Below are 26,833 nucleotides of genomic sequence, written 5' to 3'. Positions count from 1 at the left end.
GGGAGATAAGCAATCTATTAGATGCGGAGTTCAAAACACTGGTTATAAGGATGCTCAAGGAACTTAGTGAGGACCCCAAAAGTATAAAAAAGACCCAGTCAGAAATGAAGGATACACTAATTGAAATACAGAACAATTTGCAGAGAAACAACAGTAGAGTGGATAAAGCTGAGAAGAAAATGAATGATTTGGAATATAAGGAAGCAAAAAGCAATCAATCAACACAAGATGGATAAAGATCCCAGTAAAAATGAGGACAGTGTAAGCAACCACTGGGACAACTTCAAGCACTCCAACATTTGCATCATAGGGGTTCCAGAAGGAGAAAAGAAAGAACAAGAAATTAGAAATCTATTTGAAAATATAATGAAAGAAAACTTCCCTAATTTGGTGAAGAAAATAGATATGCAAGTCCATGAAGCACAGAGAGTCCTAAACAAGATGAATGCAAAAGACCCGCTCCAAGACACATCATAATTAAAATGCCAAAGGTTAAAGATAAAGAATCGTATAAGTAGTAAGAGAAAAGCGGTTAGTTACATACAGGTGAATTCTCATAAGGCTGCCAGCTGATTTCTCAAAAGAAACTTTGCAGGCTAGAAGGGGTTGGCAAGAAATATTCAAAGTCATGAAACATAGACATGTACAGCCAAGATTGCTCTACCCAGTAAAGGTATCATTTAGAATCTAAGGGCAGGTAAAGAGCTTCCCAGACAAGAAAAAAACTAAAGGTGTTCATCATCAACCAACCATTATTATACGAAAAGTTAAAGGGGCTTATATAAGAAAAAGAAGAGCAAAACTATGAACAACAAATGGCAATAAATACGTATCTATCAACAACTGAATCTAAAAAACAAACTAAGCAAACAAGAAGAGCAGAGACAGAATCATGGATATGGAGAAAGTTTTGATGGTTGCCAGATGAAAGGGGGTGTGGGGGAATGGGTGAAGAAGTGAGGAGATTAACAAATACAAGTAAGAAGTTATAGAATAGCCATCGGGATGTAAACTACAGTATAGCAAGTGGAGTAGCCAAAGGAACCTATACGCATGACCCATGGACATGAACAATGGTGTGGAGACTGCCTGAGCGAGTGGGGGTGCTGGGTGGAGTAGGGCAAAGGGGGAAAAATTAGGACAACTGTAATAGCACAATCAATAAAATATAAAAATAAATAAAAGGAGAACAAAGAGACATGGCAATAAATGCAAGGTTGTGATCTTGTATTGGATCCTGGGTGGAGGAAAAAAATGATACTATGAAGGGCATTATTAGGACAACTGATAAAATTTGAATATAAATTGTATATAAAAAAAGATTATATCAAGATCACATTTCTTGATTTTTTAAAAAGATTTTATTTATTTATTTTTAGGGAGAGGGGAAGGGAGGGAGAAACACAGGGAAAGAAGCATCAATGTGCGAGAGATACCTCAGTTGGTTGTCTCTCACATGCCGCCAACCGGGAATTGGTCCACAACCCAGGCACGTGCCCTGGGAATCAAACTGGTTAGCTTTAAGTTTGCAGGCCAGCACTCAGTCCACTGAACCACACCAGTCAGGGTATATTTCTTGTTTTTTTATCATTTCACTTTGATTATATAAGAGAATATCCTTGTTTTTAGAACATATTTCCTGAATATTTTAGATGTAAAGGGTTATGTTCTCTGCAAATTGTATGAAATGGTCTGGAAATGTAAATAAATGAGTATATATGTTGTGTGTGCGGAGGAGAGAATTATAAAGCAAATATGACAATGTTGGGAAGAAACACACATGATAAATATAGAAATATAACAGAGAAGTTTTCTATGCAATAGATAAACACATTGTAGTATATTCAGATAACAAAACAGAATGAACAACCTACAATTTAGCACAAAAATATGGATGAATCTCATCAATAAAATGAGTATAAGAAACTAGACGCAAAAGAATATGTGATGTATGATTATATTTATACAAAGTGTATGTGTATTGTTAGGAGTCAAGATGGTGGCTACTTTGGGGGGCAGGGGAGCAGTGATGGAGGGTTGTTCTGGGGGTTGGTAATGTTTTATTTATTAATCTGGGTGGTGGTTATGTGGGTGTGTTCAATTTGTGAAAATTCATTGACCTGCACACATTTCCGAATGCATTGTATACGTCGAAAAAAAGTGTCAGTATCAAAGTGTATTGATTATCTATTTCTGCATAACAAATTACTCTAAAACTTAACATCTTACAACAATGAACATCCACTGTCTCACACTATTTCTGAGGATCAGGATTCTGGGAGCAGCTTAGGTGGATGGTTCTTGTTCAAGGTCTCCCATAAGGCTGCAATGAAGATGTCAGCCAGGGCTAGCTGCAGTCATCTGAAGGTTCGATTAGGGCCGGAGGATCTGCTGCCGAAACGGTACATTCACAAGGCAGTCAGGTAGAAGACTCAATCAATCCCTCACTTGCTGTTGCCAAGAGGCCTCAGTTCCTCGTCATACTAACTTCTCCCTATAGCTGCTTGAGTGAAATGAGAACGTGACAGCTACTTTCCAGAGAGTAATTGATCTGAGAGAGCAAGAAGGAAGCCACAATGCTTTTTACGACCTGTTGTCAAAAGTCACACTCTGTTTCATCCACCATATTCCATTTGTTAGCAGCAGTCACTTAGTCCTGCCCATTCCCTTGAAGTGAGAAGTAGCAAAGAATTTGTGGACATATTTAAAAGCACCACACCAGCCTTATCTAGTTAAGGCAAAATAGTTCTTTCAACATTAGAAAAATAAACCTGAATTCTGAATCATTTATAAATACGATATAGTTGCATTAAAATTTTGAATTCACAAAGATTTATTTGTTTAGAAAGCAACATTGCATTCCACAGACTTCAAGAAGAAGGGGGCAATGTCAATGGACAAAACAAGCTTTAATGACAAGAATGATTTTTCTAGTTTAAAGACACTTCAAGTAGAATTAGGAAAAGGACATTAAAATTAATATGGATTCTCTGTATCAGAATCTCAATCTATTTCATGAAATTAAAGAAGATGAATATAAATCAGAAAATTTCCACTTAAGAACTAGAGCTTGCTAGAAATTAGAAGAAAAAAATCATAACCACGTAAGTAAAAATATTTGCTCAAGCCCCGGCTGGTGTGGCTCAGTGGATTGAGCACTGGCCTGCAAACCAAAGGGGCACCAATTCGGTTCCCAGTCAGGGCACATGCCTGGGTTGCGGGCCGGGTCCCCAGTAACAGGTGTGTGAGAGGAAACCACACATTGATGTTTCTCTCCCTCTCTTTCTCCCTCCCTTCCCCTCTATCTAAAAATAAATAAAATCTTTTAAAAAATATTTTCTCAAAAAAGAGCTCCTCAAGGTTATCAAATATGAAATAACATTATTTGAACAAAAAAGAGCCAGAGAACTATGTTTGAAGTTAGGTTTATAGCCATTCCTCACATTCTCTTTCGTATAACACCAGAGTTTTTCAGCAGCTAGAAAAGTTTGCATAAAAAGTACACTTTGAACTCAACAGTGGCACGTTTATGTATTTTCTTTATTTTTTTTAATTTGGGGGAAGGTGGGGAGTGGAGAAAAAGAAAGGGAGGGAGGAAGGGAAAGAAGGAGGGGAAGAGCCTTGGGGAAAGAATGGGCTTTTTTAAAAAATGTATTTTCTTTAATTTTTTTGTCATTCATTTTAAAAAGAGCAATTTTATTTTCAATTAATTATATTTTAATTTTTATTGGTTTAGTTTTTACTTTAATATTTTATTAATTTCATATGCTAACAATTGATATTAAAATGATTTATATTTAATGATAGTTTTTAAACTTACAATTTTACATTGTTATGTTTGTATTTATAATGTTTGTTTTTCAAAAGTAGTAAGAAAATTTTGTTTTAAATTCTCACCTGAGGACATTTTTTCATTGCTTTGAGAGAAAGAGGAAGGCATGGGGGCGCGGGGACATTGATCAGTTGCCTCCCAGATGTGCCCTACCAGGGATCAAACCCACAACCTAAGTATGTGCGCTGCCCTAGGATGAAACTCACAAGCCTTTGGTGTATGGGACTCGCTCCACCCAACCGACCCACCCTGCCAGGGCTGAGCTCTCAATGATTCTAAGCATCGTCCCCGTTCTGGTTCAGGACATCATCATTTCTTGCCTGGATTACAGCAACAGCCTCCTGCCTGGTCTCCCCTCTTCCAGTCTCATACTTTGTCCAATCTTTTCTCCACCTGAAGCCAGAGTGACTTTCTCAAAGTACAAATCTGACCATGTCACTCCCTGCTTAAGGTTACCTATAGTTTCTCATTCTATTTATGTTAAAATTCTCAGGACTGATGTGGCCTCCACTCCCCGAGGTGATTTGGCCTCTGCTAGCTCTCCATCTTCACTTCTCTTCCAGCCTTCCTCGCATACCCGAAGATTCAGAGGCCCCAAGCTTTTTTAAAGCTTGTTTAAGAATCTTGTTCATTCTCTCTTATCTCCAGCTGTTTTCCCTCCTGTTTCCTCTGCCTGGAATATCCTCTCCTTCCACCCCATTTCTTTCTCCCTAGGACTTCACCCAGCCAACATCGTCTTACCCCTCAGGCTCTGGCTTGAATAACACTTGTCAATACCAGAATGGGGTACCTGAGATGTACTGCCACATTACCCTGTCTTTTTCTTTGAATGTATCATCCAGCAACAGGCATGTGGGAGGACCCTGGATATATTCTTGAAAGAAGAAATGAGTTGAATGGATTCTCTAAGATTTTTTGGAAGGACTATCTAAGTCAGCTGGTTGATTTTCATTTTGGGTGGAGGTGACTCCTTTCCTCCAAACATGAGACTCAGGCCAGGCCCACATACCCTGGCCATAAGCCCACAGGTCAGGGCTCGGCAGGTGATCCAAGTCAAGGCAACAGGTCACAGTCAGGGCGGAGATTAGGCCTTCTGCTTGAGGAACCAGGAAAAATGTTTTTAATTTCTACTGGCATTAGAGCTGTGAGGATGGACAAAGCAAATATACAGGGAAACAGAGCCAAAAGTTGGAGTGGGTCAGAGAGGGGAATAATGAGGAGAGAGTGTCCCTTCATTTCCAATTGTGGCCTGGGTTATCCCTCCATCTGGGAGGACATTGCTAAACTTTATTCCACCTGTTTACTTGTTCCCATAGTCAAACTTATGGGAAAATAGAATGTGACCATCCCCAGGCATGAGAGGCAAGAGGCATGTGAGAAGCAAAGCATGCTGAAGCTGAAAGGTCACAACCTGGCGCTCCCTGAGGAAAAGCAGGACATCATCAATCCAGTGATTCTCATGCTTCATCCCAGGAATATTTAATAAGCACTCAGAATTTCAAGGCTCGTGTTTTTCAAAGTGTAGTAGATGATAATGTGTCAGAATTCTCTTTGGTGCTTCCTACTAAATCAGAAGTTTCAGGGTCCAGGAATCTGCATTTAAAACCAGCTCTGCAGGTAACTCGCATTCAAACTTAAGTCACACAGTTCTAGGCACTGTGCTGGGTGCTAGGGACCTAACACAGAAGGCAGACGTGGTTCACAACTTCGTAGTATGCTTGTGCGTTTAAAGAGCTGAGTACAATAAGATAATACGGGTAGAATAGAACTAGGGAGATCACATAGCTCGTGTACTTATCTCAGACTGGGAATGGTCAGGGAAGTCTTACAGAAAGGGAATCAAAGCTAAACTTGGGGAAAGGTTCTGCAGCTCTGGAGACTAAGTGCAACCGTGGCCGTGAAGGTAATGGCTAGGTACCACCCCGGCTACTATGGCTCAGTGGATTGGGCGCTGGCCTGCAGATCAATTCCCCGTCAGGGCACAGGCCTGGGTTGCGGGCAGGGTCCCGGGCTGGGGTCGTGGGAGAGGCAACCGATGGATGTTCAGTGCATCTCTCGCACGCTGATATTTCTCTCCCTCTCTTCCCCTCTCCCTAAAAGTAAATAAAATCTTAAAAAAAAAAAAAAAGTGGCTAGATACAGTGAGAAGGCGGTGAAGGAACGACGTCTGAAAGACCCCAAACCATGTCAGCCCTCCTTCCCCAACATTTCTACTGTCCTTGCCTTTGTCGGGCCTTTCGCCCCTCCTGGAGCTAAGCTCGCCACAGGTTATACTCAGTTCCCAGCCTTGCGGAGCATCAGCAGGAGTCGACTCTGCTGGGACGCTCCCCCAGCCGCCCGGCGACGGCGCGAGACGTGCCCGCCCTACGCGGTGACGTCAGTGCGCCGTGCGCGCTGGGGGAGGAGTGGGACACTCGGGCCGGGAGGCGCTGAGGCTCCGGTAGTCCCGGCTGGGCGGGGAGAGGAAGGGGAGGGGCGAGGGGCAGGGGGCCCCCCAGAGTGGCGGGTCGTGGTACGAACTCGGAGCGGGAGCCCTAGAGATAGTCAGCATCGTTCTTCTCCCAACAGGCCCTGCCTGGCCCGGCAATGGAGTTTCCGGACCTCGGGGCTCACTGTTCTGAGCCGAGCTGTCAGCGCTTGGGTGAGGGGCGGAACGCGAGATGGAGTGCGGCTGGGTGGAGTGGGACTTGGAGCTGCTGGTGGGGCGAAGGCTCGACTCCGGGGGGCTGGAAATGCCGGAGAGGGGCGGGGCTCGAAGTTGGGGCGGTGTCGAAGGGGCGTGGCTAAGGTTAGTGGAGTAGGACCCGAGTGGTTTGTTGCAAATAAAATGGGTGTTTTCCTTCCCCTGAGTGGAAGGCTTAACTGACCGGGAACGACGTCAGGGTCCCGCTGGACCTGCAATCCGATGTACTCCCTGCAGATTTTCTGCCGCTCAAGTGCGACGCCTGCTCGGGCATCTTCTGCGCAGACCATGTAGCCTATGCTCAGCATCACTGTGGATCTGCTTACCAAAAGGTGGACGGGATGGTCTGAGGGTGATGGGGGGCGGGTGGAGGATGCGAGCAGAATCCTCGCCATCCCTTTGCCTTCTGTTCCCTCTCCTTTATTGTCTTTGGGAGGTCCTTTTCAGGACCTAGGGTTTGGCTTGAAGTGGAAGTGGGTCACAGACTGAGCCCTGTTCCTTAACTATAGGATATCCAAGTACCTGTATGCCCACTTTGTAATGTGCCTGTGCCTGTGGCCAGAGGGGAGCCCCCTGACCGCGCTGTGGGGGAGCACATTGACCGAGACTGTCGCTCGGATCCAGCACAGCAGAAACGTAAGGTAAGTGTTGGAAGGGATGGCCATGACCCGGCTGGGTCTATGGATGCCTGGAAACTAGAACAGTTATTCTGATTGGGCTGGAAGAAGGGGTCAGAGTCTCAGCAGAGACAAACCTTCCTGCTCCACCTCAGATCTTCACCAACAAGTGTGAACGCTCTGGCTGCCGGCAGCGGGAGATGATGAAACTAACGTGTGAACGCTGTAGCCGAAACTTCTGCATCAAGCATCGCCACCCACTGGACCATGATTGCTCTGGGAAGGGGCACCCAACCAGCCGGGCAGGGTAATTGCAGCCTAGTCTTCTACTTGCCTTTGGGACTACCCCATTTCTCTGGAACTGATTCAGCCTTTATCACTACAAGCTGGGAAGCTTAAACCCTGTCCACTTTGACTAGGGCAGTCTTGGCTTCTTTTCAAGTGCATATTTTTCCCGACTGCTTGGAGGAACTCCCCTCCTGATTTTCTGGGTAAGGCCTGGGAGGAGTATGCAAGCTGACTGCTCCTGGAGACAGTCAAGACTCTTTCCTACAGACTTGCTGCCATTTCCAGAGCACAGAGCCTGGCTTCTTCCACAAGCAACATCCCCAGGCCAAGTCAGACCTTGCCTTCATCTACTTCTCCTAGCAGGTAGGCCTGCCTGTTTCTTCTCTCCCTTTTCACCCTTCCCATCTCTGACTTCTGTCTCTTGAATGTCTGCCTTAGAGCCACAGCCCAGTCTCCGTCACAGACTGCCCCTCCAGTGATTGCTTTGCAGAATGGCTTGGTGAGTTGGGCAGAGGTTGGAAGGACAGAAGCAAACCCACACAGACTAGCATCCACAGCGGTTGGTCTTGTTTCTCCTCTTGCAGAGTGAGGATGAGGCTCTGCAGCGAGCCCTGGAATTGTCCCTGGCAGAGACCAAACCCCAGGTCCCAAGGTACCTACTCTGGAGAAAGAGTGGGATATGGGCAAGGGCTCTGTTTGGTAGAGGGTAGGTGGGACCCCTCCAACCTGTTGCAAGGTAATAGTTAGAAACTTGGGCCCAAAATTAAGCGTACTAACTATATGAGCTTTGACAAGTTCTTTAACCCATTAGGGTCTTAATTTCCTCTATAAAATGGGACCACACTAATACCTACCTTGTAGTGTTGTACAGAGATTGAGATAACACTCGGAAGTGCTCAGCACAGTCATGCCTAACAGATCAGATGTTTACATTTTAGATATTGTTGTCATCCAACTTACACTGCTCCTCTCTTCCAGTTCTCAGGAGGAAGAAGACTTAGCTTTAGCACAAGCACTGTCAGCCAGTGAGGCAGAGTACCAACAGCAGCAGGTATGAGGATGGGGTAGAGGTGGGATCCTGCACTGGGAGGGTGTAAGGAGTTGGGGTGGGGGGAGTGGTTCTTCCAAGTGGTCAAAAGTTTTGGAATGGTGGTTATCCTTTTGTTTTCTGTATGACTACAGCCCAAGCTAAGCTCAGAAGTGAAAACTGTCCCCTCATTTCCTTGACATTGCGCCCTGTCTTCCCCTCTCCTCGCTCCAGGCCCAAAGCCGCAGCTTGAAGCCGTCTAACTGCAGCCTGTGCTAGGGCCTTGGGCTTGGGGAGGGAGGCTCCCCTGAGGAGGACTGGGCCCTCACACCTTTAGGGTCCACAGGGAGAGGAGGCCAGGAGCAGCCTGGAGTGAAGACGAGAAGTGACATAGAGGCTGTCTCCAGGGAGCATTAAGGAAATCAGCTTGTGGAACTGAGCCAACACAAGGCCTTGCTGGCCTCTCCAGCTGCATGGCAGAGAGCAACTATGAACCGTTCCCTGGTGGGGCCCTCGGAGGATGCCGGCCAGGCCCCGCTCAACCCCCTGCATCATGTCATCCTTCCTACACCGGGGTTGTTCCCACTGGTAGGACAGGCAGGGGCCTGGGAAAAAAGAATAAAGGATATTGGTAGTTAAAAAGATATCCAAGTAGTGTGTTTCTTTTTGCGAACCAAAATCAGTAGAGTCCTGTCAAGAACGCTCACCTGATCTAAGTGAAAAGCCCACTGCTATATGCCACACCATGAAGTCACAGTGATCCTAGCACAGTCCACAATTTTATTTCCCCAGAAAGTGCTTTATTGAAAGGTCCCTTTCCCTCACTGTAGCTAGCACCACACCCCAAGAACAGGGTGAAATATGCCAGGGAAGAGGGACACATCTTATCCCCTTCTGAGTTACCCTTTGGGAGGGAAGTGGCCCGACTTTGGTCACCATGCCTTAAACAGATGTGATGTCTTCAGAGCCTTCATCCTGTCCCCCGTGCTGCAGCTGCCACATATCAGCATACACCCCACCTCTGGACAACAGGGCCTCGTGCCTGGGGCAAGGAGAAAAGTGTAAATTAGTTTCACTACAACAGTCCTTGCCACCAGCCCACAGAGATAACGGAGGTTTGGCAAGAGCTCCTCCAGAAAGTCCTGGAACTTCACAACCGTATCCTGGGCCCACAATGCGGAGGCCCAGCCCTGTCCATTCTGCCACGTTCCCTACCGTCCTCTCTCCACGATGCAGCCATCCTTGATGACGAGGATCTGGTCAGCATTGACCACAGTTGAGAGCCTGAGAAGCCAGAGACCAGTTACCCACCACACCACCAAAGGTGGGGGCCCTGCTGCCTGTTGCCCCGGTCCCATACCTGTGTGCCACTACGATGGTGGTGCGGTTGGTGCAGACTTTGGCCAGAGAAGCCTGGATGGCCCTCTCATTAGATGTATCCAGCGCTGATGTGGCCTGCAGAGAGGGTCTGGGTATAACTGCTCCTGCCACCCAAGTCCCCACGGGAAGGAGCATGCAAGCTACTGGTTGAGGCCTTGGGAATCAAAAAGAACCTTGTGTGCGCTTGAGAACTGTAAGGTGTTTTGTGAAACATGGATTTGTGGTCTCCCAGATGGAAAACACTGCCCGGCAGGAATGGCTGGTGCACAGGCAGGCGGGAGGGAGAAGTGAAGGCTGCCCAGGGCCCTCACCTCATCCAGCAGAATGATGTCGGGAGCCTTGAGGATGGTGCGGGCGATGGCGACTCGCTGCTTCTCCCCACCACTCAGCTTCAGTCCCCGCTCGCCCACCTGCGTCTCGTACCCTGTGGATATTGCCCACCTCCCAAGTCACACAAGATAAACTTGTTTTCTGTGACCGAATGAGGCAAGGAAGGGACGGAACAGAGGTCAGAGGGAGTAACAGGGTTAAACTGGGCCAGGGAAGCTCACCTTCAGGGAAACCCATAATGGCATCATGGATGCCTGCAGCCTTGGCGGCAGCCTCCACCTCATCGTTCCCAGCTGTGATGCGGCCATAGCGAATATTGTTGGCAATGGTGTCATTGAAGAGGACGGTGTCCTGCGGCACAACTCCGATGTGAGACCGGAGGGAGATCTGGGTCACCTGGGGCCAAGAGACCACATAACCCTGGCCTGTGAGATTCCCTGCAGGCCTGGGAGGCAGGATGGGCTGCGCAAAGCAAATGTGACGAAAGGCCCTGGCCTTTCCCGCCACCAACCCCCCAAATCCCAGCTGTGTGGGCAAATCACTCAACCTCTCCGTTTCCCCAAAGATAAAAAGAAAATTCACTTTCTCTCCCCACTTCCCTAGACTGCTGCAGATCTTTGTACCCTGTACAGCACCATACAAATCACTCTCTTGACTCTTTTACTTGTGTAGGTCAGGTGGTGGCAGAAGGACTGAGGTCTCCTGCCCAAGCTTTTTGTAGAGGTGACATCTCCTCTTCCTGGATGCTCAGCACTTAACCATTTTCCTACACACAGGCCCCTAAATGACAGTTTTCTCCCAAACAACCTCACCTGTGAAATATCCTGACCATCTATCCGGATGCAGCCAGAGGTGATATCATAGAAGCGAAACAGCAGGCGCAAAATTGTGCTCTTCCCTGCTCCAGATGGGCCCACCTATTGCATTGGAAACAAGAGGAAAACCATTCCTGGGCCCATGGGCTTTTAATGCTTTCTCTCTAAGAGGCCACCAATGTCCACGGAGGCTGCCACATTCACTCCTGTGATCCATCACGACAGGGGTCTCTGACTCCCAGCCTGGGTCACAAGCTACTATGGGCACTGGAATAAGGGAAGGCGGAGGAGGCTGTGCCAAGTGACTGGGTCTCCTCTTACCAGCGCCAGGGTCTGTCCAGGCATCACACTGAAAGACACATCCTGCAGGGTCTCCCGTCTGCAAGGAACAGCGGGCACGGTCAGCAGGCCTGGGCACTCCCAGTGCCCTCTTCCAGCAACAGAGCTACTACTGGACCCTGCCCCTCCCCTGCTTGGGCTCTCTTCCCAAGAAGCAGGGATGAGGGGCAGGGAGGCAGTGTGTAAGTGGACAGTGGGAAGGGGCCTTGGGATGGCAAGAGGTGAGGGGCTCACCCATCGGCGTAGCTGAAATGCACGTTCTCAAACTCAATCTGGCCCCTCTGAAAGTGAAGGGGCCCGGCTCCAGGAAGGTCCTTCACCTGGGAGAGTGCCACCACTGTGTGTCGCAATTACAGGTCTGGTATTCTCCAGATACAAGAAACACCATGCAGGCTCCCACTCCCCAAAACCCAACTCCTCTCTCTTCACTCACCTCTGTCTCTTCCTTCAGCAGGTCAAACATGTTCTCCATGTCAATGAAGTTGGTCTGGATCATCCTATAAGAAGAAGGCTGGTTGGAGCTCCTCCAAAGAGCTGGGGAAATAACAATGTGCCTGGGTAGGTGAGGGCCGGGGATGAGGTTACCTGTAGTAGGTGCCAAACCAGTTGAGGGGCATGTATAGCTGGATGATGTAGGTGCCAAAGAGCACAAAGTCCCCAACCTGTGGAGATCCAGGGAAGAGGGCCAAGTCATGAGAGGCCTTCAGTGTCACCCTCCCTACTTCCTCCTGTGATCTCTCCGCTTCCCACCCAGGAGCCTGGTGGCCCAGACACAGGCCCCAGGCCCCTCTTCCTTGTCCCCAGCACAATTCCCTCACCTGCAGCTTCTGCTCACTGACAAAGTATGCGCAAAGTAATGAGCCACTGAGCAGCCCAACTCCAATCACCAGGTTCTGAGTCTGATTTAGCAAAACCAGTGAAGCGCTTGACTTCCACTCCAAACCCTGTGGAAATTACACAGGACAGAGGATTGTCACACATGTGCTGACCATCATCAAATCCAAAACTGGGCCCAGAGTCCTTCAACCTCACAGCCCAGATTTTACTCCTGTGGGCTCTGGCAATTCCATAATGCCAGATCATTGCTCTCAGTAGGCCTCAAACTAGCATCCTCACCTGATATTTTAAGATGGCCTCTCGATAGCGATCCACTTCATAACCCTCCGCATTGTAATACTTCACCTGATGAATTCAAAGCACCATTGGTTGACAGGGCTGTAGCATTCAGCACCTGGATCGCTGCCTCCAGATCCCCAATCCCTCCTTCCTAATTTTAAGCAGCACACCTCGCACCCTTTCAGCTCCCCAGCAGCCCCAGTGATCCCAGACCCACTTCTCCCCATCTCTGTGCCTCACACCACTGCCACTGAGGCCTCCGTTACCGTCTCAAAGTTTAGCAAAGAGTCCACAGCTCGTGCCCGGGTAGCATTCTCCTGTGTGTTCATAGCACGTCGAAACTTTGTTCTCCACTCAGTGACCACAATGGTCAGGACTAGAGAGGGAGGAGGAGATGAAAGGAGAAGAGATCAAGACATCACTCCCAACAGCAAAGACCACCTGTGTATGTCTGCTGTCTTCTACACACTAATCCTGCACTACAGCCCAGAGACCCAGATTCTTTAGGAAGAACACCCTAAGCTCTCTGAGGGAAGGGGCTATGTCCAAGATATCTTTGCAGCCTGTAGAAAGCCTCATGTATGAAAATGCTTTTGGCCCTGGCTGGCATGGCTCAGTGGATTGGGTGCCGGCCTGCAAACTGAAGGGTTGCCAGTTCTATTCCCTGTCAGGGCACATGCCTGGGTTGTGGGCCGGATCGCCAGTTGGAGGCACATGAGAGGCAACCACATGTTGATGTTTCTTTCCCTCTTTTTCTCTCCAACTTCCCCTCTTTCTGAAAATAAATAAATCCTTTAAAAAATAGATTCTTCTTAAAAAAAAAAAAAAGAAAATGCTTTTGGCGAACAAATTAAGGCAAGCTACATCTGTTACATAGTGAGGTTTTTCCTTGACCTGTATCCACAATGGGCATCTAATGTGAGCAGAATGCTCTAGTCCTCCACGCAGGTTGAGCTAAGGTTCCATTGGCAGAGGAGCATGTTCACCCTCAAAGTTGGGGAGCAGCAGGGGACTATTCAAGTCCACTAATCTACAGCCTTCCAAACTGGGTCACCCAAATGGGGTCAGGGCTCATGCCTAAGGGAGTCCTTGAAAGAGTTCAGAGTTCAGGGAGCGGGTTTCACCAATCACTACTCACTGAGGTAAAGACTCATGCACAGGAACACAATGAGGCCAAACCAGGCGTTGAAGAACATGCTGAAGTAGATGATGCCAATGATGATGTCAGCCAGCGTGGGGATAATGTTGAATACCAGGTAGCTGGGAGGGGAGTCAAGTGACAAAGAAAGGTTTAAGGGGCTCTGGCTGGTGTGGCTCAGTGGACTGAGCACCAGACTACAAACCAAAGGCCAAAGGTTGCTTGTTCAATTCCCAGTCAGGGCATATGCCTGGGTTGCAGCCAGGTCCCCAGTGGAGGGCACTTGAGAGGCAACCATACAATGGTGTTTCTCTCCCTCTCTTTCTCCCTCCCTTCCCCTCTCTAAAAAAAATAAATAGCCAGAGTTTCAGTGCAGTGTTTTGTTTTCAATAGCAACAGACTGGAATCAAGCCAAATGCCCCTCAAGAGGTGGATGGCTACATGAAATACAGCATGCCCAAACTACAGAATGCTCTGGGTCAATCATAACAAAAAAAGATCTTCATGCTCAGATGAGAATACATCTCCATAATGTTTTATTAATAAAGCATCTGAGAATGATGCCTATATCATGATATTGTTTGTTTTGTGAAAAACTCACACAGTACCACTTTAGTTCTGGGAGTCTGCACACATATATGTAAAAATGCAAAGAGGCAGAACTCATACCAAATGGAGTGGGAACCTCTGGAGAAGAGAGTGGAATTCAAGAGATGTGCTCTCAATTTAAGTTATTAGGAGAGCATATGTACATTAATCTTCTGTGATCGGGCGAGATGGGGCTGGCTCAGGGTGGTGTGGCCGTAGGCTGTACGTTAATCTTATTAGAAAACGAAAGAGGGCAGAGGGGCTGCTCCGCAGGCTGGGTCTGTTCCGACAGCCCCTCCATCCCAGCTCTTCCAGTCCCACCCCCATCCCTCCCTTTCCACAGGCCTGACACCTGAGCAGTCCAGTGACACTGGATGTGCCCCGGTCCACGATCCGCAGCACTTCCCCGGTACGGCGCCCCAGGTGCCAGCGCAGTGAGAGCTCATGCAGGTGGGAGAAGAGGCGCAGCTCCACCCTCCGTGATGTGAACTGCTGCACGTTGATCCACAGGAACGTGCGAAGGTTGCTCACGAAGCCTGGGGGGAGCGGGGGGAGGCTTCAGGAGGGCTGAGGGGCCAAATGACATCAGCCCAGAGCCCAGATGTGAAAGGCTGGAAAGCACCAAAGGGCCCAGGGTAGAGATAACTGTGGGAGAGGAATATCAGGAAGAGGGGAAGGGGCCGTACCAACCAGAGTGAGAATCCTTCATACCTGTACTGCCAGTGCCACCCCCCTGGAGGAACTTGAGAAAGACGTAGGTGGTAACAGTCCAGGCCAGGGAGTTCCAAGGTGCCTTCTCAGTCAGCAAGTTCACTATGGAGAAAATGAGTCAAAGCCCACTTATGGCCCCTAGGGCTCTCTTCAGAAGAGACTGCCCCAGGCACCAGCCATAGCTTCTTTCTGAGCACCGAGTTCCCAACTCTGTGGCCCTATGTTAGGGTCCCCCCACCCACCAGGCCAATGAAGGACCAGAGCACTGAGCTAACACTCTTTTTCCCCCTCACCTATGTCCCTAGAGAAGATGGGGACCAACACGTTCAGTCCCCGGTCCAACCCCATGAGCCCCAGGCAGATGAGCACAACAAGTTGCAGGGCTGGACTCCCCCGGGGCCACAGGTAACCACTCAGCAGGCGGAGCTTCCTGCCGAGGTCTCGCCAGGTAGACAGTGGTGGTCCCTCTGTTGACTGAACCTAGGATGGTGAAACACATAGAAGAGGGAAGCTCAGAAATCAAAAAGAAGTGCACTAGTCAGAAACCTTCTGAGGAAAATGTATGGGATTATAGCTCTCAGGCATCTTAGACCCACAAAGAACCCTTCATGGGGTCAGAAAGGCTAACAGGGTACAATGTGAACTTTGGGAAATAGTTTATTACGGTGGGGAAAAATGATGACAGAGATTAAGACAGATCCTAAGATTCAGATACTAAGGTATACCTGGCTCCTCTCGACATCTTGGTCCTCTTCATTGACCCGAAAGGTGTATGACTGTGGACGAAGTCCAGGGGCCCAGAACCCTAGTACAAAAAGCCCTCCAGACACCACATATCGCAGCACCCACAGGCTAAACTGAACCTAGAATGAAACATATGCGGGGAGAGTATCAAACAGGGCCAAATACCATTGTTACTACTGATAATACAGCTTTAGGGCATGCATCCAGGTCCTTCTCAGGGGCCCAGCATCTAATAGGCTCCAGAAACAATCCACAGTGACTCAGCACAGACACACCCCACCAGCCGGCTATCAGCTCCCAGCCAGTGCCAGCCCCTCCCCTCTTCCGTTTCTTACAGTCAGCCCAAAGCATGGAGCCAGTACGATCAGACCTGACATCCTTCTCCCCAGCCCTTGCCACGCATGCTTCCCGTCCCCCATCAGGTCCCTCACCTGCTGTCCCAGGTCTGCCCTTGCCCACCACCATTGCCGGTTGTTCCAAGACACCAGGGCCAAGTTCTCGGTGGCAAACGCCACAGTCCAGAGGAGCAGGAGACCCGCGCTGTGACTGAATTTGATCCAGGCGCCCATTGCTAGCTTCTGCCGTGCCTGGCTCCGTTCGACGATGAGCAGCCCCAAGCCACAGGCGCTGGCCAGAGTCCCCAGTACGGAAGCCAGCAGTAGGTAACCTGGCAGCGGGGCTCCCTGGGCAGTGCCCACTCGACCAACCAGACCGGCTAGAGGCAATGCCACCTGAAGTGTGGCCAGAAGCAGCTGCAGCACATAGGGAGCGACACGAGGGCCGGCCCCCCAAGACAGCGCTTCGGCAACACCTGGCCGCTCCCGACGCTTGCAGGGAAGAGCCAGCACCAAGGCCAGAGCCGCCAGGGCCGTCAGCACTGAGGGTGTGAGCGTGAAGAAGAAGCAGGGACTCAAGCCACCCTTCACCCAAGCCGGACCCGCGGGCCCTTCAGCCTCGCAGTAGTTGCCCACAGTCACCATGGCAGTGTGTGGCCGCAGGCCGAGGCTGCAGGGACTGCGGGACGAGAGAACGAAACCGGCCTCTCGGGGAGGGTCACGGACGGCCGGGATGGGGAGTCTCGGGTCATGGAGCCGCGGGGGTCGCTGTCAGGATTGCACGTGGACCCAACCACACCGCCCACTCTCTTCGCGCACGCGCCACTACGCACTCACGCAGGGCACGTATGCCGTCTCCTCCCTCCTGCGCCTTGCTCCCGGCTCAGGACCCTCTCCCGCTAATTATTTCCCAGCGACAGGAATTATTTCTGACTCAGCCGCTGTGCAGCCCGGCCCACTGTGCCCGCCTCCAGTCCCTACCCAGGGTGCCCATTGGCCAAATGTCACCGAAGGGGCGGGGGTAAGTGGTACAAATGGGGAAGGCAAAATAGAGCGGCAGAGTCAACTTGGTCACGTGCTCAGAGTGGGAACTCTAGTCCCCAGTCAGGCTGGAGACCTTGACCTCCAAGGAGTTGCAGATCCGGATCCAAAACGGCTCTTCCGCTAAAGCCAGCTAGCTCAGTGCGTCCGAGCCACTCCACAGGCCCACTTTCCTATAGGGCCCACCCCGGACCCCGGCCATCTGGAGGGATCGCACGCACCTCTCATTCCCAGAACCAGAGCCACGCGAAACAACAAGGCCGCAACCTGGTCAAAGTCCCTTCTTTATTAAGGGTTTATCAAGCTGTACACGGTCCCCACCGCGTAGGGCTGTGAGTTCAGGAAGGGCAATTCACCCGGACCAGAGCTCAGAGAGGGGTGGGGCGGAGTAAGAGCTGAGTCCCAGCATGCAATGCGGCAGCCCAAAGCCTAGGGCGAGGCCATCCTGTCGCCCCTTTGTCCCCCTCTAGGGGACAGCAGGAGGCAGGCCACAGCTTTCTCGCTGGGAGGTAGACAGACCAGGGCACACTCCAACCCTGTCCCTTGTGCAGGGGGGGAGGGGCGGACGGAGGGGGGTACAATATGCAGTAATGGGGGACAGGAAGGCCTCAGTCTCCCAGGGCCCCATCCGAAAAATTGGATAGGGCAGCAAAACATTTCCATCCTGCTCTTGCAATTCAGAAAACTTCCCTCCTAGTGTCAAAAAATTGCATGAGAGGAGCTGAGAGCTAGGACCTCTACACCAATGCAAATCAGAGGCTGAACAGAAGGGGAGCAAGCGAACAGAACCAGAGCAAGCAGCACACATGCCAGTGATGTGCAGGAAGGAGAGGGGTGAGCAGGCTGCAGCACTGGGAGAGAACTGGGGGTGAGGTAAGGGCCACAGCCTGAGCTGCTCATCTGTTCAGGGCCAGGACAGGGAGGCCACAGAGGTTGAGGGTCCAGGCCCAACCTCCCCATTCCACAGTTGGCACAGGTTCTCCCTGCTTGGCAGCTTCTGTGGTGGGCAGTCCTCTGGAGATCTGCAGGGGTGGGTGCAAAGGTGGCAGTACTGGGGCTGGGGACCAGTTTCTAGCACCACACTCTGAGCCATGGGGGTTCCTGGAGATGAGCTGGAGTCCTGTGTGCCCCGGTTCCTAGGCCCCCAATTTCTCTCCTAGGGCTGTGGCGAGCCCAGTATTGGCACCTCCCTTGGCCAGGCACGGACACACAAACACCACACGCGTGGAGCCAGGCAACACTCAGAGAAGCCCTCCATGGCGGGCCGATGGGATGGCAGGGCAACAGAGGCCTCCATCCTGGGGCACAGGGACCCTCCTCAGCCTTGTCTATACCTGTGGAAAGAAAAGGGTTGGTAGTAGAGATAGTCTTCAGCTGTTTACCCAACAGAAGCATGGAGATATTGGAAAAGGAAAGCTTGGTTCCTGGGGAAGTAAGCGAAGGAAAAATCAAGCCCTGGATCTAAGATAGGAAAGAAAGGGGAGTATCTCCACTTTGGAGGGGAGGGTGCAGTATCTGTGCTTGAGGGGCCTACCTTTGCAGGAGTATGAAAGTTACTACTTCTGGCATTTGTTATCGGGTCCTGGGGCCCTTACCTTGTGCACCTGCGGGGGAAGCTCATCCTCTGAGCCCTCCTCTGGCACGGGCTCTGGGTGCCTTGATACTGACTGTCCATCTTCGGCCCACCCTCCAAGGGGCAGCCGGGAGAGGTGAGAGGGAGCCCTGGGCACTGTGCCAGGATCTAGAGACACAAATAAACATATTCTTAGAATGAATTAATACAAACAGGAATGAGGAGAAGGGTTCTGGGGCTGCCCTGGGTGAGGGCAGGGAGGAGTTATTCTCCTTGGCCTGGTTCCTCTGACCTCTTTCCCGAGAGGCCCCAAAAGAGCCACCCTTCCCTGATGGTTATGTCCTCCTGTATGCCCACCGAATACCTGTGATGCCCCCGTAGCGCTTCTGGAAGCCCCCTTGCAGGGCAGTGGTCTCAGGTGCTCCAGGCCGGGGTGCAGTGCAGGGATAGCTGGCAGAGCGGGGGATAGGCTGGGGAGCCCGGGCCCCCTCTGCCCCCTCTTCAGGAGCACTCTCCCCACTCTCATCACTTTCCCGGCGGTGCCACACATGCCGCTCTGGTTCAGCCTGAGCCTGCTGCTTGTGGAGCTGAGAAGTGGAGGAGCTCATTAATTGGGAACAGAAGGGTATCCATCTGAAACAGCTGCTTCTCACCATGGTATCAGCCACTTCCTACTTAGACCACCTCACCTAGAATCACTGACCCAGAGTACCTATTGTGTTAGTAGTGTGTAACATACAAATGATGTTTTACAGGTTAAATTCATAGCAGACCCCTGGAACAAGTCATTGCACAGGTTTTAATAGCACTCATTTTACATAGTCATTTGATTGAAGAACAAACTGTGGATCTAAGTGCCAGGCACTCTTTTAGGGGCTGGGTATAGAGCAGGGAAAAACAGACAAAAATCCCAGCCCTTGTGGGGCCTATACACTTGGGAGGGAGGGAGGGAGGGAGAGAGGGAGAGGAAAAGACAGTAAACAAATAAGGAAAAAATTCAATATGTCAGATGGTGCTAAATACTATGGAGAACAATACAGCAGGGAGATTCAGAAGGGCAGACAATGGAGGCTTTTACTCAGGGTGGCCAGAGATGGTCTCATGGAAAAGGTAAGAGCAGAGACCTGAATAAGGAAGAGGGAGTCATATGAATATCTCAGGGAAGGGGATTCTTGGCAGGGGAAACCACAGCGTCTAAAGGCCCTGGATGAGAATAAGCTTGGCTAGAAGGATAGTAAGAAGGTATATGTTAGAACAGAGATTGCAGAGCAGGTAAATGGCAGAGCAGGGACTTGAACCTATGACTTGCGTCTCCATGTCTAAAACCCTTTGTTCTATTCTTTTTCTTTCCAGCATGGCAAGGACCCAGCTTTGTCCTCTATTCCAGGGATCCTCAGCCCCCGGGCCATAGACGGGCCCTGGTCTGTGGTCTGTTAGGAACAGGGCCTCACAGCCACAGGTGAGCGGTAGGCAGGTGAGTGAGAGAAGCTTCACCTGCATTACCACCTGAGCTCTGCCTCCTGTCTACCACCACCCCCCGACCGCCACCCCCCATCTGGGGAAAAATTGTTTTCCATGAAACTGATCCCTGGTGCCAAAAAGGTTGGGGACCACTGCTCTGTTCTATCTTTCACCTGCCACCTTGGCTCTAGGGCCCTACCCCTTGTTGTCCACTCACCTGGTGCATATAGAGGGCGTGCAGGCTCATCTCGGTGGATGCATATTCTGACAGCACCAGGCTCTGCAGCTGTCCTTCCCACACACTGCTCCCGGAGCTGGCTGTCCTGGCATCCACCCTGTCCCTCCCAGCACAGACATACAGCAGTCATCAACATTTCTGAGACCCACACAAGTTGTTAGGTGCAACTGCCATGCCCTCCCATCCTGACCCAACTCTACTTACCCAGAGCCTGTCATGGTGCTAGGAGCCCGGCCCGTGGGAACCTGACCAGGTTGCAGAGGGGAGAAGGAGCGCAGGGCGGAGGCAACTTCAGCTCTGTGCCTGGAGCCTTGCAGGTCTCTGGGCAATGAGGGGCCCCGACAGGATGAGCCGGCTACCACATTTGCAATAAGGCTCAGTGGCTACAAAAGAAAGGGGTGAGTAGAATTCTCAGGGCAGGAGGGAGACCTCTGGGGCCCCCGGTATACATCAGGACCCAATGGCGCAGACTGAACAGACAGAAGGAAAACTATAGGGTAGGCCCTTGCACCCATGCCTACCCTATACTCCATTTCCTGCCCATCAACTCTGCCCATCAGCTCTGCCCATCAGCTCCCAGTCCCCAGGAACACACCTCAGACTCAGACTGTAAAGACTGGATGGATGTAAAGAGGGCATTTTCAGGGAGAAGACCCCCTTGGGCAAGGCCCGCAGCTGCTCCGTCCCGCTGAACCTGTTCCTTGAGGAAACCCAGGAAGGCTGTGCTCTCACGTGGTGGCTGCCAGCCAGGGTTGGTGATGGCAAAGTGCATGAGTGACAACTCTGTCTTCCCATCCTCGGCTTGTTGGTACACGGAGGCCTCGGTCTGACCAGCAGAGAGCCACTGTACAAGGGAGGCTACAGTGAGGACAGTTGCCTTATAGGAATCCTTTTGGTACGTTTCCTGCTAGGGGACAGGCTTTGCCCCTGGAGGACAGAGACCGCAATGCACTGCTGTATTTTGTCCAGGGCCCTGGTGCCTACCCCAGGAGTGGCCACATGCTGGGGTAACTGCTTGGCTTGTACCTTTTGCAAGGGAGCTTCTTGGCCAAGGGTACAAGTTTAGGGCTAAAATCCAGCCCAGGCTCCTGTTTATCAAGCAGTGTGTGCCCTGGTACAGGGCTGCCTTTTTGGGATGTGTTGGCTCAGAAGGGGTGCCTTTTAGCAGTTTGCCAACACCACGTCTGGCCACCTGCCCCCCTCCTCACCCAGTACCTGGGGATGCCCATGCTGGCGAACATCCATCTGGGCAAAGGAGCAGGTATCTCCAACGCCAACGACCTCCACGGTGAAATTACGGAAGAAGTCTATAATCTCCAGGGCCCGTGGACGCAGGCAGAAGATGAGAATGAGGGGTGTGACAATGGGGCTCAGTAACTCCTCCAAGATGAACACCTAAAAGGGAGGAAACCAAGGTCATGAGAGCAGGAGGGATCCCTGCCCTCACCACCGAGCAATCAGCCAGTTTCTAGCAGGCCCTAACTCCAACTCCACTCACTGCCTTGTACTGGAAGAGCTGGGCAAACTCGTCCCGGGTCTGCGAGCGGTGGGCATTACCCTGCCAGTGGTCAGGCATGTAGTGGATGTGAGCGAGGATCACGCGGAGCAGCTGCTCAGGGCAGAACACCATGTGCTGGTCCGGGATAAAGGATCTATGGGATCAGGGTTACGGTGAGATGTCAGCCTTGCCAGGGAACGTTAGTTGGCTTGCTCCCACCTGCTACCCTGCCCACCTGCACACGGTCACAGTGACCCCCAGGAGTGTAACGGTGGTGAGGACATGTTCCACAGCTAAAACATCTTCGTCGTAGATGGTGAGGGCAATAAGCACGGCCAGGATGGAACCAGCAAAGAAGGCACCATTCTTGGCCAGCAGTGTCAGCAGAGGTGACAAGAAGCAATTCATGTACTTGGAGGCAGGCTTGTAGCCACGGTTGAGGCGGGACTGCAGCTCATGCTCCAGCTCGTTGAAGTGGCGGAGGTAGCAGCGGCCATACAGTGACCAGCAGCGTGCTCCCAGGGCCCCTGGCTCTCGCTTCAGCACCTCAGCATAGCTGAAGAAGGCATAGAGGATCTGCCAGATGAGGATGAGGGGGCACAGCAGGAAGTTGGCAATGCCAATCCACAGGATGCGGTTGCTGAGGCGCTGGGCCAGCTCTAGACGTTGCCCCCCACGTTTGTACTCAGCCTTGAGGCTCCATTCATTGAGAAACAGAGAGCCAGGTCCCCAGAAGAGGATCAGCTCGAAGTTGTACTTGAGGCCACGGGTGAAGAAGACAACTTCCCCGAGGCCGGGCAGTCGGAAGCGCAGGGGCAGGAGGGATTTGTTAACCAGCGCCACCATGTAGTTCTGGAAACGGAGGATGCGGTGGTAGATGTCCAACTCTGTCAGTTCACGCTTGTGGATGCAGATCTGGTGCTCTTTCTGGGTCTGCACAATCCGGGCCTGCACTTCCTGCCACGTGCAGTATGGAAGGGCTGACTGTGGGGTGGGGAAGAGACAAGGTATGGAAGGTGGGGGAGTTGCCCTGACCCCTTGCCCTGCATTAGGTGTGAGGGTCAGGGGTCCTGTGCTTAGCTGAGTAGAACCCTTAAGCAGACACTCTCTGGTCTGCCAATGATGGCTGAGGATGCCTGATGTCCGGGAATGCAGCCCACCCTTCCCAAGCTGCAGAAGATGGCTTGGGCTATGGTGCTAACTGCCTAACTTCCCAGTCTCACCATGGGGATGCGCAGAGCGTGCAGGTAGAAGGAGTGGATCTCCCAGTAGCAGCAAATGTTATAGATGAACTTGATAAGCCGGTGGACCCAAAAGACACCAGCAATGACCAGGATGGTGATGAGGGAGCCATTTTCCTGAATCCTGGTGAGGGGAAAAAAAGGGAAAAGAGGGGTGCCCTTAAGGAATCTTGGCAGACATGCTGCTCCACTGAAGGATTCAGTGAGGCTGAGGCAGAGTCTGTGTTCTAATGAATGTGTTACTGCTTCACATTCCACTCCAGTTCCCCCCGCCTCCGCTAACAGAACTCTAGGCTCTGATGCCCTCTGAACGGTAGCCCTTACCTGGCACTACAGACTTGGGCAGGCAAAAAGGCATCTGGCAGAGTGACCTTGACGGGCTCGGTAGGGTGAAGACTGTGGTTCACCATCTTGTTGGCAAATAGGATGTCATAGTCCACACAGCTGACCAGAAAGGTGGTGAAGGCAACCACAAAGAGGAACTGCCTGGGGAGTTGGGAAGAGGGGTACGGCCCAAGAATCAGAGAGGCACCAGTGAAATAAAGTAGGAAAGAGCCGAGTCTGAAAGGAGTACAACAAGATAACGAACAGCCTCTGGGAAATGGAAGGGCTGGATAACTCCCAGTGGGCTCTCCCTCTACTGCTCAGCTCCACAAACAAGCTTTTATTTTTTTCTTCTTCGCCTCAGGCCCTACAGAATCAGTCCCCTTCCCAGTCTCCTAGTCATCTCTACCACCACTTACAGAAGACTCTTCTTTCAAAAGTCTTGTGATTGTTATCTGTTTCCTGGTCTTTGATTTCCTTTTGATCTGGTAGTAAGAAGCCCTTGGGGGGATTTGAACTCTTTTCTTATTGAGGGAGGGTTTCCCAACCCCTTCCTCTTTGGCAAGGCCATAGGCTCCTTCCTCTTAGAAGGCTCTCTGACCAGCAGCAGGCCTAAGGTGCAACCAAGGCAGAACAGAGACACTTTCTTCAAGCGGGTGACATCTCTGAATGAACCATGCCCATTACATTGGAGCCCTGAGGAAACGATCAAGTCTGTTCATGAAAGAGATAGAACTTAGAAAGTTTTCCTCATATGGGAAATAAAAAAAGGTGAAGGTTGTAAATTTTGGTGCCATTCCCAGTCTCTGAACTACAAAGGTTTGAAGAATATTGAGCATAGGACGGAGATGCATTGGCAGGGATGGCCAGGGGTGAGGTCAAGGAGAAGAAAGACTGAGATGTATTCCTTCACCAAATCATCCATCCATTTTTATACTTACATGAGCTCAAAGATCTCCCCGATGAGCATACAAGTGAAGCCATTCTTCTGATGTAGATTATAAACGTGTAATTCTTAAGAAAAAGTGGTTGATAGAGCAATCAAGAGCACAGACTTTGGTGGCACATACCTGAGCTTAAGTCCTAGCTCTAGGACTTTTTGGCCACATGATTTTGGCCAAGTACTTAATCTCTTTAAGCTTTTGTCTGCAGTGGTATATTGGGAAAAATAGCACCTTTCTCAAAGGATTATTAGGTCTAAGATAATGCTTATATAGTATTTAACACAGAAGTGACAGAGAATGAGTCAAAAGACATTATTATGATTATTAGAATCCCATCAAAAAGGAGGATCACCCTTAGAGAGTTTCCTTATAAATTAACACCACAAAGTGAAAGGCACATAGCTCTTGGTAAACATGGGGTATCACTATTTACAACAATCATTATTTCCCCATCTTCTTTTAGCTTCAAGAGTTCTACCCCCCTTCTAGGGATTGTAGTCAAACCCACCCAAACTTCCCAATAGGGGCCTGGCTTAGAGGGGGGCTAAAGGTCCCAGAGCTCCAACACAGAGACACAAAGGATATTCGAGAGAAGAAGAGATCAAGGTTTTCGATGTGGTGCCAAGGTGCTGCGTGCACAAGAGCAGAGATGTCAGAAGGAATGTAAGCCCCTTGCTCCCACAGCCTTCCTCCACCAACTCTCCCCCACGCCCCCCCCCCGCTCTAATTGCCAAGAACTCACACTTGCTCCCCTCAGGGACGTGCACCAATGGGTCTTCCTCTCCCGGGGGTGAATCGCTGTAGGAGGCCTCTAGGCGTTGGTATTCAGTGTCAAACTGCGCCATCACCACCGCCCCCTATCCACCTTATCCACCTGCCGGTGAGGAGGAAGAAGAGACCCTGGGTCAGCCCCTGGCGCTGCTTGTCTGCTGCCCTGCCTACTAAATCAAGAGTGAGGAAGAATCCTTGGTCTCCATTACCGGTCTTCTTGGCTCAAAGACAGAGGAGGAGGAGGAGTAATGAAAGGAGAGCAGCAAACTCATGGCTTGGGAGACCTGAACTGACCAATGAGGTCAGTCTTTCCTAGAGCCTTTACACTTGGTCTGAGCCAAAAGGCTGAGAAGTGATTCTTTCCCAGAGCCTTGACTGAGTGTCTGCTGAGGACTCACTGGCCTGAAGCCAGACTCTGCCCCTTTTGGGGAGCTGTTTCAGCTTCTATTAGTGGAGAGAAGCAGCCCTCCCCCTGCACTCCTGGAGAAACCTGGCCTCCCAAGAAGCTGGAAGCCTGGAAGTACTTTGTAAACAAAGGTTTGAAATAAGCACATGGCCTTACCAGCTCCATGGACAGTGTCTGCTCCACTCCAGCCGGTTGATGCCCTCGCTCTGCAGGTGCTGGAAGAGAAGGTGTCAGGCCCCAGAGCGTAGGGAGTGGGGACAAAAAACCCAACCTTCCCAGGCCCCCACCCACCCTTCCTCCTCAACTTAGAGGGGGCCAAACCCGGCGCGGGGTGCACCCTTCCAGCCTAGGGCTGCGCACATTTCCATTTCCTCTGGTAGTACTACACAGGGCCACTCCTTCAACTCAAGAAGAGGCTTATTGAAAAGCTGTGAGGACTCTGTCAGTACAGGCCTGAGGTGGGAAGGCCCCTCTGAACTGTTTCTCCATTGCTCCACCTCAGCCTCAGAAATGAGGCCAACAGGGTCCACAAAGCCCAAAATCCAAAACCCAAGATGACAGTCATTTGTGAAGAGGACCTTTCTGGTCGACCCCTTCCCCTGCTTCCCAGGCACCGAAGGCCCCGCAGGCAGGCGTAGCTCCTGGATGGGAAGTCCTGACGCGGATCCAGGGAAAACAGTGTGTTCCGTAGGTCCACGAAGCCAGGCATGGTCTAGGTGCCACTCACCCAGTCCTGGAGCCCTGGAGCCCTGGAGCCCTGGAGCCCGGCCCCGGTGGGACTCTCCGGGTTAGTGAGAACCCTGGGTCCAAAGGCGCTGACCAAACCCTCGGAACTCACCACTCACCGGGGCAACGTGAACCCAGGGCCCATGGAACCCCGGCCGGCCCCGCCTGGGCTCAAGGGTTCCTGCAGATGTTGGAGGAAGGAGCCAGTCTGACAGCCGATCCCTCAGGTGGGCTGGGTTGCCTCCCCACACTCAGCAGCCACTACCCGAGCCCAGCGCGCCCCAGGGTCGCCCGTCTCCAGGCCAAGGGCTCTGTTCCCTACAGCGGACAACCTTGCGCGCGGGCCCGCTGCCCGCGCGCGCCCCCGCCGGCGCGCCCCCGCTATCAAAACATTCCGGCTGCGCGCCTCCACCCCGCCCGCGACGCCCCTACCCCCGTTACCCGCCGCGAGCTCACTTAGGTCTCCGCGGACACCCTTGGCCAGCTCCTGCCCGGACCCTGAGATAACCAGTAACCGGCCTCGCGTTTCACCTCAGAAATCGTGACCCAGGTGATTCCAGGGGCTCCGACGGCTCCGTTGGGCTCGGCCTGATCCAGAGAGCTAGGCCCGGCGTCTGCCACTCACTGTCACCGCAGCCATCTTGTCCAATGAGCACGGGGGGTGGAG

General features: G+C 51.3%; 3 protein-coding genes across 8 annotated transcripts; 1 reads left to right on the top strand and 2 right to left on the bottom strand.

Annotated features, from left to right (window-relative positions):
* The first annotated feature begins 6,217 nt into the window (after window positions 1–6,217).
* On the top strand, window positions 6,218–9,089 carry ZFAND2B (zinc finger AN1-type containing 2B). Of its 2 annotated transcripts, none has more exons than XM_054585647.1 (10): window positions 6,218–6,272; window positions 6,401–6,473; window positions 6,753–6,847; window positions 7,025–7,156; window positions 7,288–7,439; window positions 7,688–7,783; window positions 7,859–7,919; window positions 8,005–8,072; window positions 8,399–8,471; window positions 8,785–9,089. In XM_054585647.1, exons 2-10 carry the CDS (start codon window positions 6,419–6,421, stop codon window positions 8,821–8,823), a joined length of 771 nt encoding a protein of 256 aa, XP_054441622.1. In that variant the 5' UTR covers window positions 6,218–6,272; window positions 6,401–6,418; the 3' UTR covers window positions 8,824–9,089. The 2 variants fall into 2 exon arrangements, with proteins under 2 accessions (XP_054441622.1, XP_054441621.1); XM_054585646.1 differs by having other exon boundaries at window positions 8,682–9,089.
* A 111-nt stretch (window positions 9,090–9,200) lies between these two features.
* On the bottom strand, window positions 9,201–16,849 carry ABCB6 (ATP binding cassette subfamily B member 6 (LAN blood group)). Its single transcript, XM_054585636.1, has 19 exons — window positions 16,040–16,849; window positions 15,590–15,727; window positions 15,158–15,344; window positions 14,865–14,966; window positions 14,506–14,689; window positions 13,566–13,687; window positions 12,694–12,803; window positions 12,428–12,493; window positions 12,130–12,255; window positions 11,897–11,973; window positions 11,745–11,808; window positions 11,546–11,631; window positions 11,294–11,351; window positions 10,970–11,074; window positions 10,379–10,553; window positions 10,139–10,251; window positions 9,808–9,902; window positions 9,663–9,731; window positions 9,201–9,489 (listed from the first exon to the last, which is right to left on the bottom strand). Exons 1-19 carry the CDS (start codon window positions 16,586–16,588, stop codon window positions 9,390–9,392), a joined length of 2,526 nt encoding a protein of 841 aa, XP_054441611.1. The 5' UTR covers window positions 16,589–16,849; the 3' UTR covers window positions 9,201–9,389.
* Window positions 16,850–17,255: 406 nt separating this feature from the next.
* ATG9A (autophagy related 9A) lies at window positions 17,256–26,816 on the bottom strand. Of its 5 annotated transcripts, none has more exons than XM_054585637.1 (16): window positions 26,623–26,816; window positions 25,597–25,655; window positions 25,006–25,137; window positions 24,849–24,892; window positions 24,261–24,325; window positions 23,320–23,481; window positions 22,978–23,119; window positions 21,990–22,738; window positions 21,755–21,908; window positions 21,472–21,651; window positions 20,852–21,100; window positions 20,461–20,639; window positions 20,236–20,353; window positions 18,922–19,144; window positions 18,580–18,725; window positions 17,256–18,318 (listed from the first exon to the last, which is right to left on the bottom strand). In XM_054585637.1, the coding sequence occupies exons 3-16, from the start codon at window positions 25,106–25,108 to the stop codon at window positions 18,313–18,315; spliced, it is 2,520 nt and encodes an 839-aa protein (XP_054441612.1). In that variant the 5' UTR covers window positions 25,109–25,137; window positions 25,597–25,655; window positions 26,623–26,816; the 3' UTR covers window positions 17,256–18,312. The 5 variants fall into 5 exon arrangements, with proteins under 5 accessions (XP_054441612.1, XP_054441613.1, XP_054441614.1 ...); XM_054585638.1 differs by having other exon boundaries at window positions 26,698–26,816; XM_054585639.1 differs by lacking the exon at window positions 26,623–26,816 and adding an exon at window positions 26,279–26,526.
* Between the last annotated feature and the right edge of the window lie 17 nt (window positions 26,817–26,833).

Source organism: Pteronotus mesoamericanus, unplaced genomic scaffold, assembly GCF_021234165.1.
Source record: "Pteronotus mesoamericanus isolate MK-2021 breed Mesoamerican mustached bat unplaced genomic scaffold, CSHL_Meso_final contig_90, whole genome shotgun sequence".
Lineage (NCBI taxonomy): Eukaryota > Metazoa > Chordata > Mammalia > Chiroptera > Mormoopidae > Pteronotus > Pteronotus mesoamericanus.
This window is presented reverse-complemented; position numbering and strand designations above follow the sequence as displayed.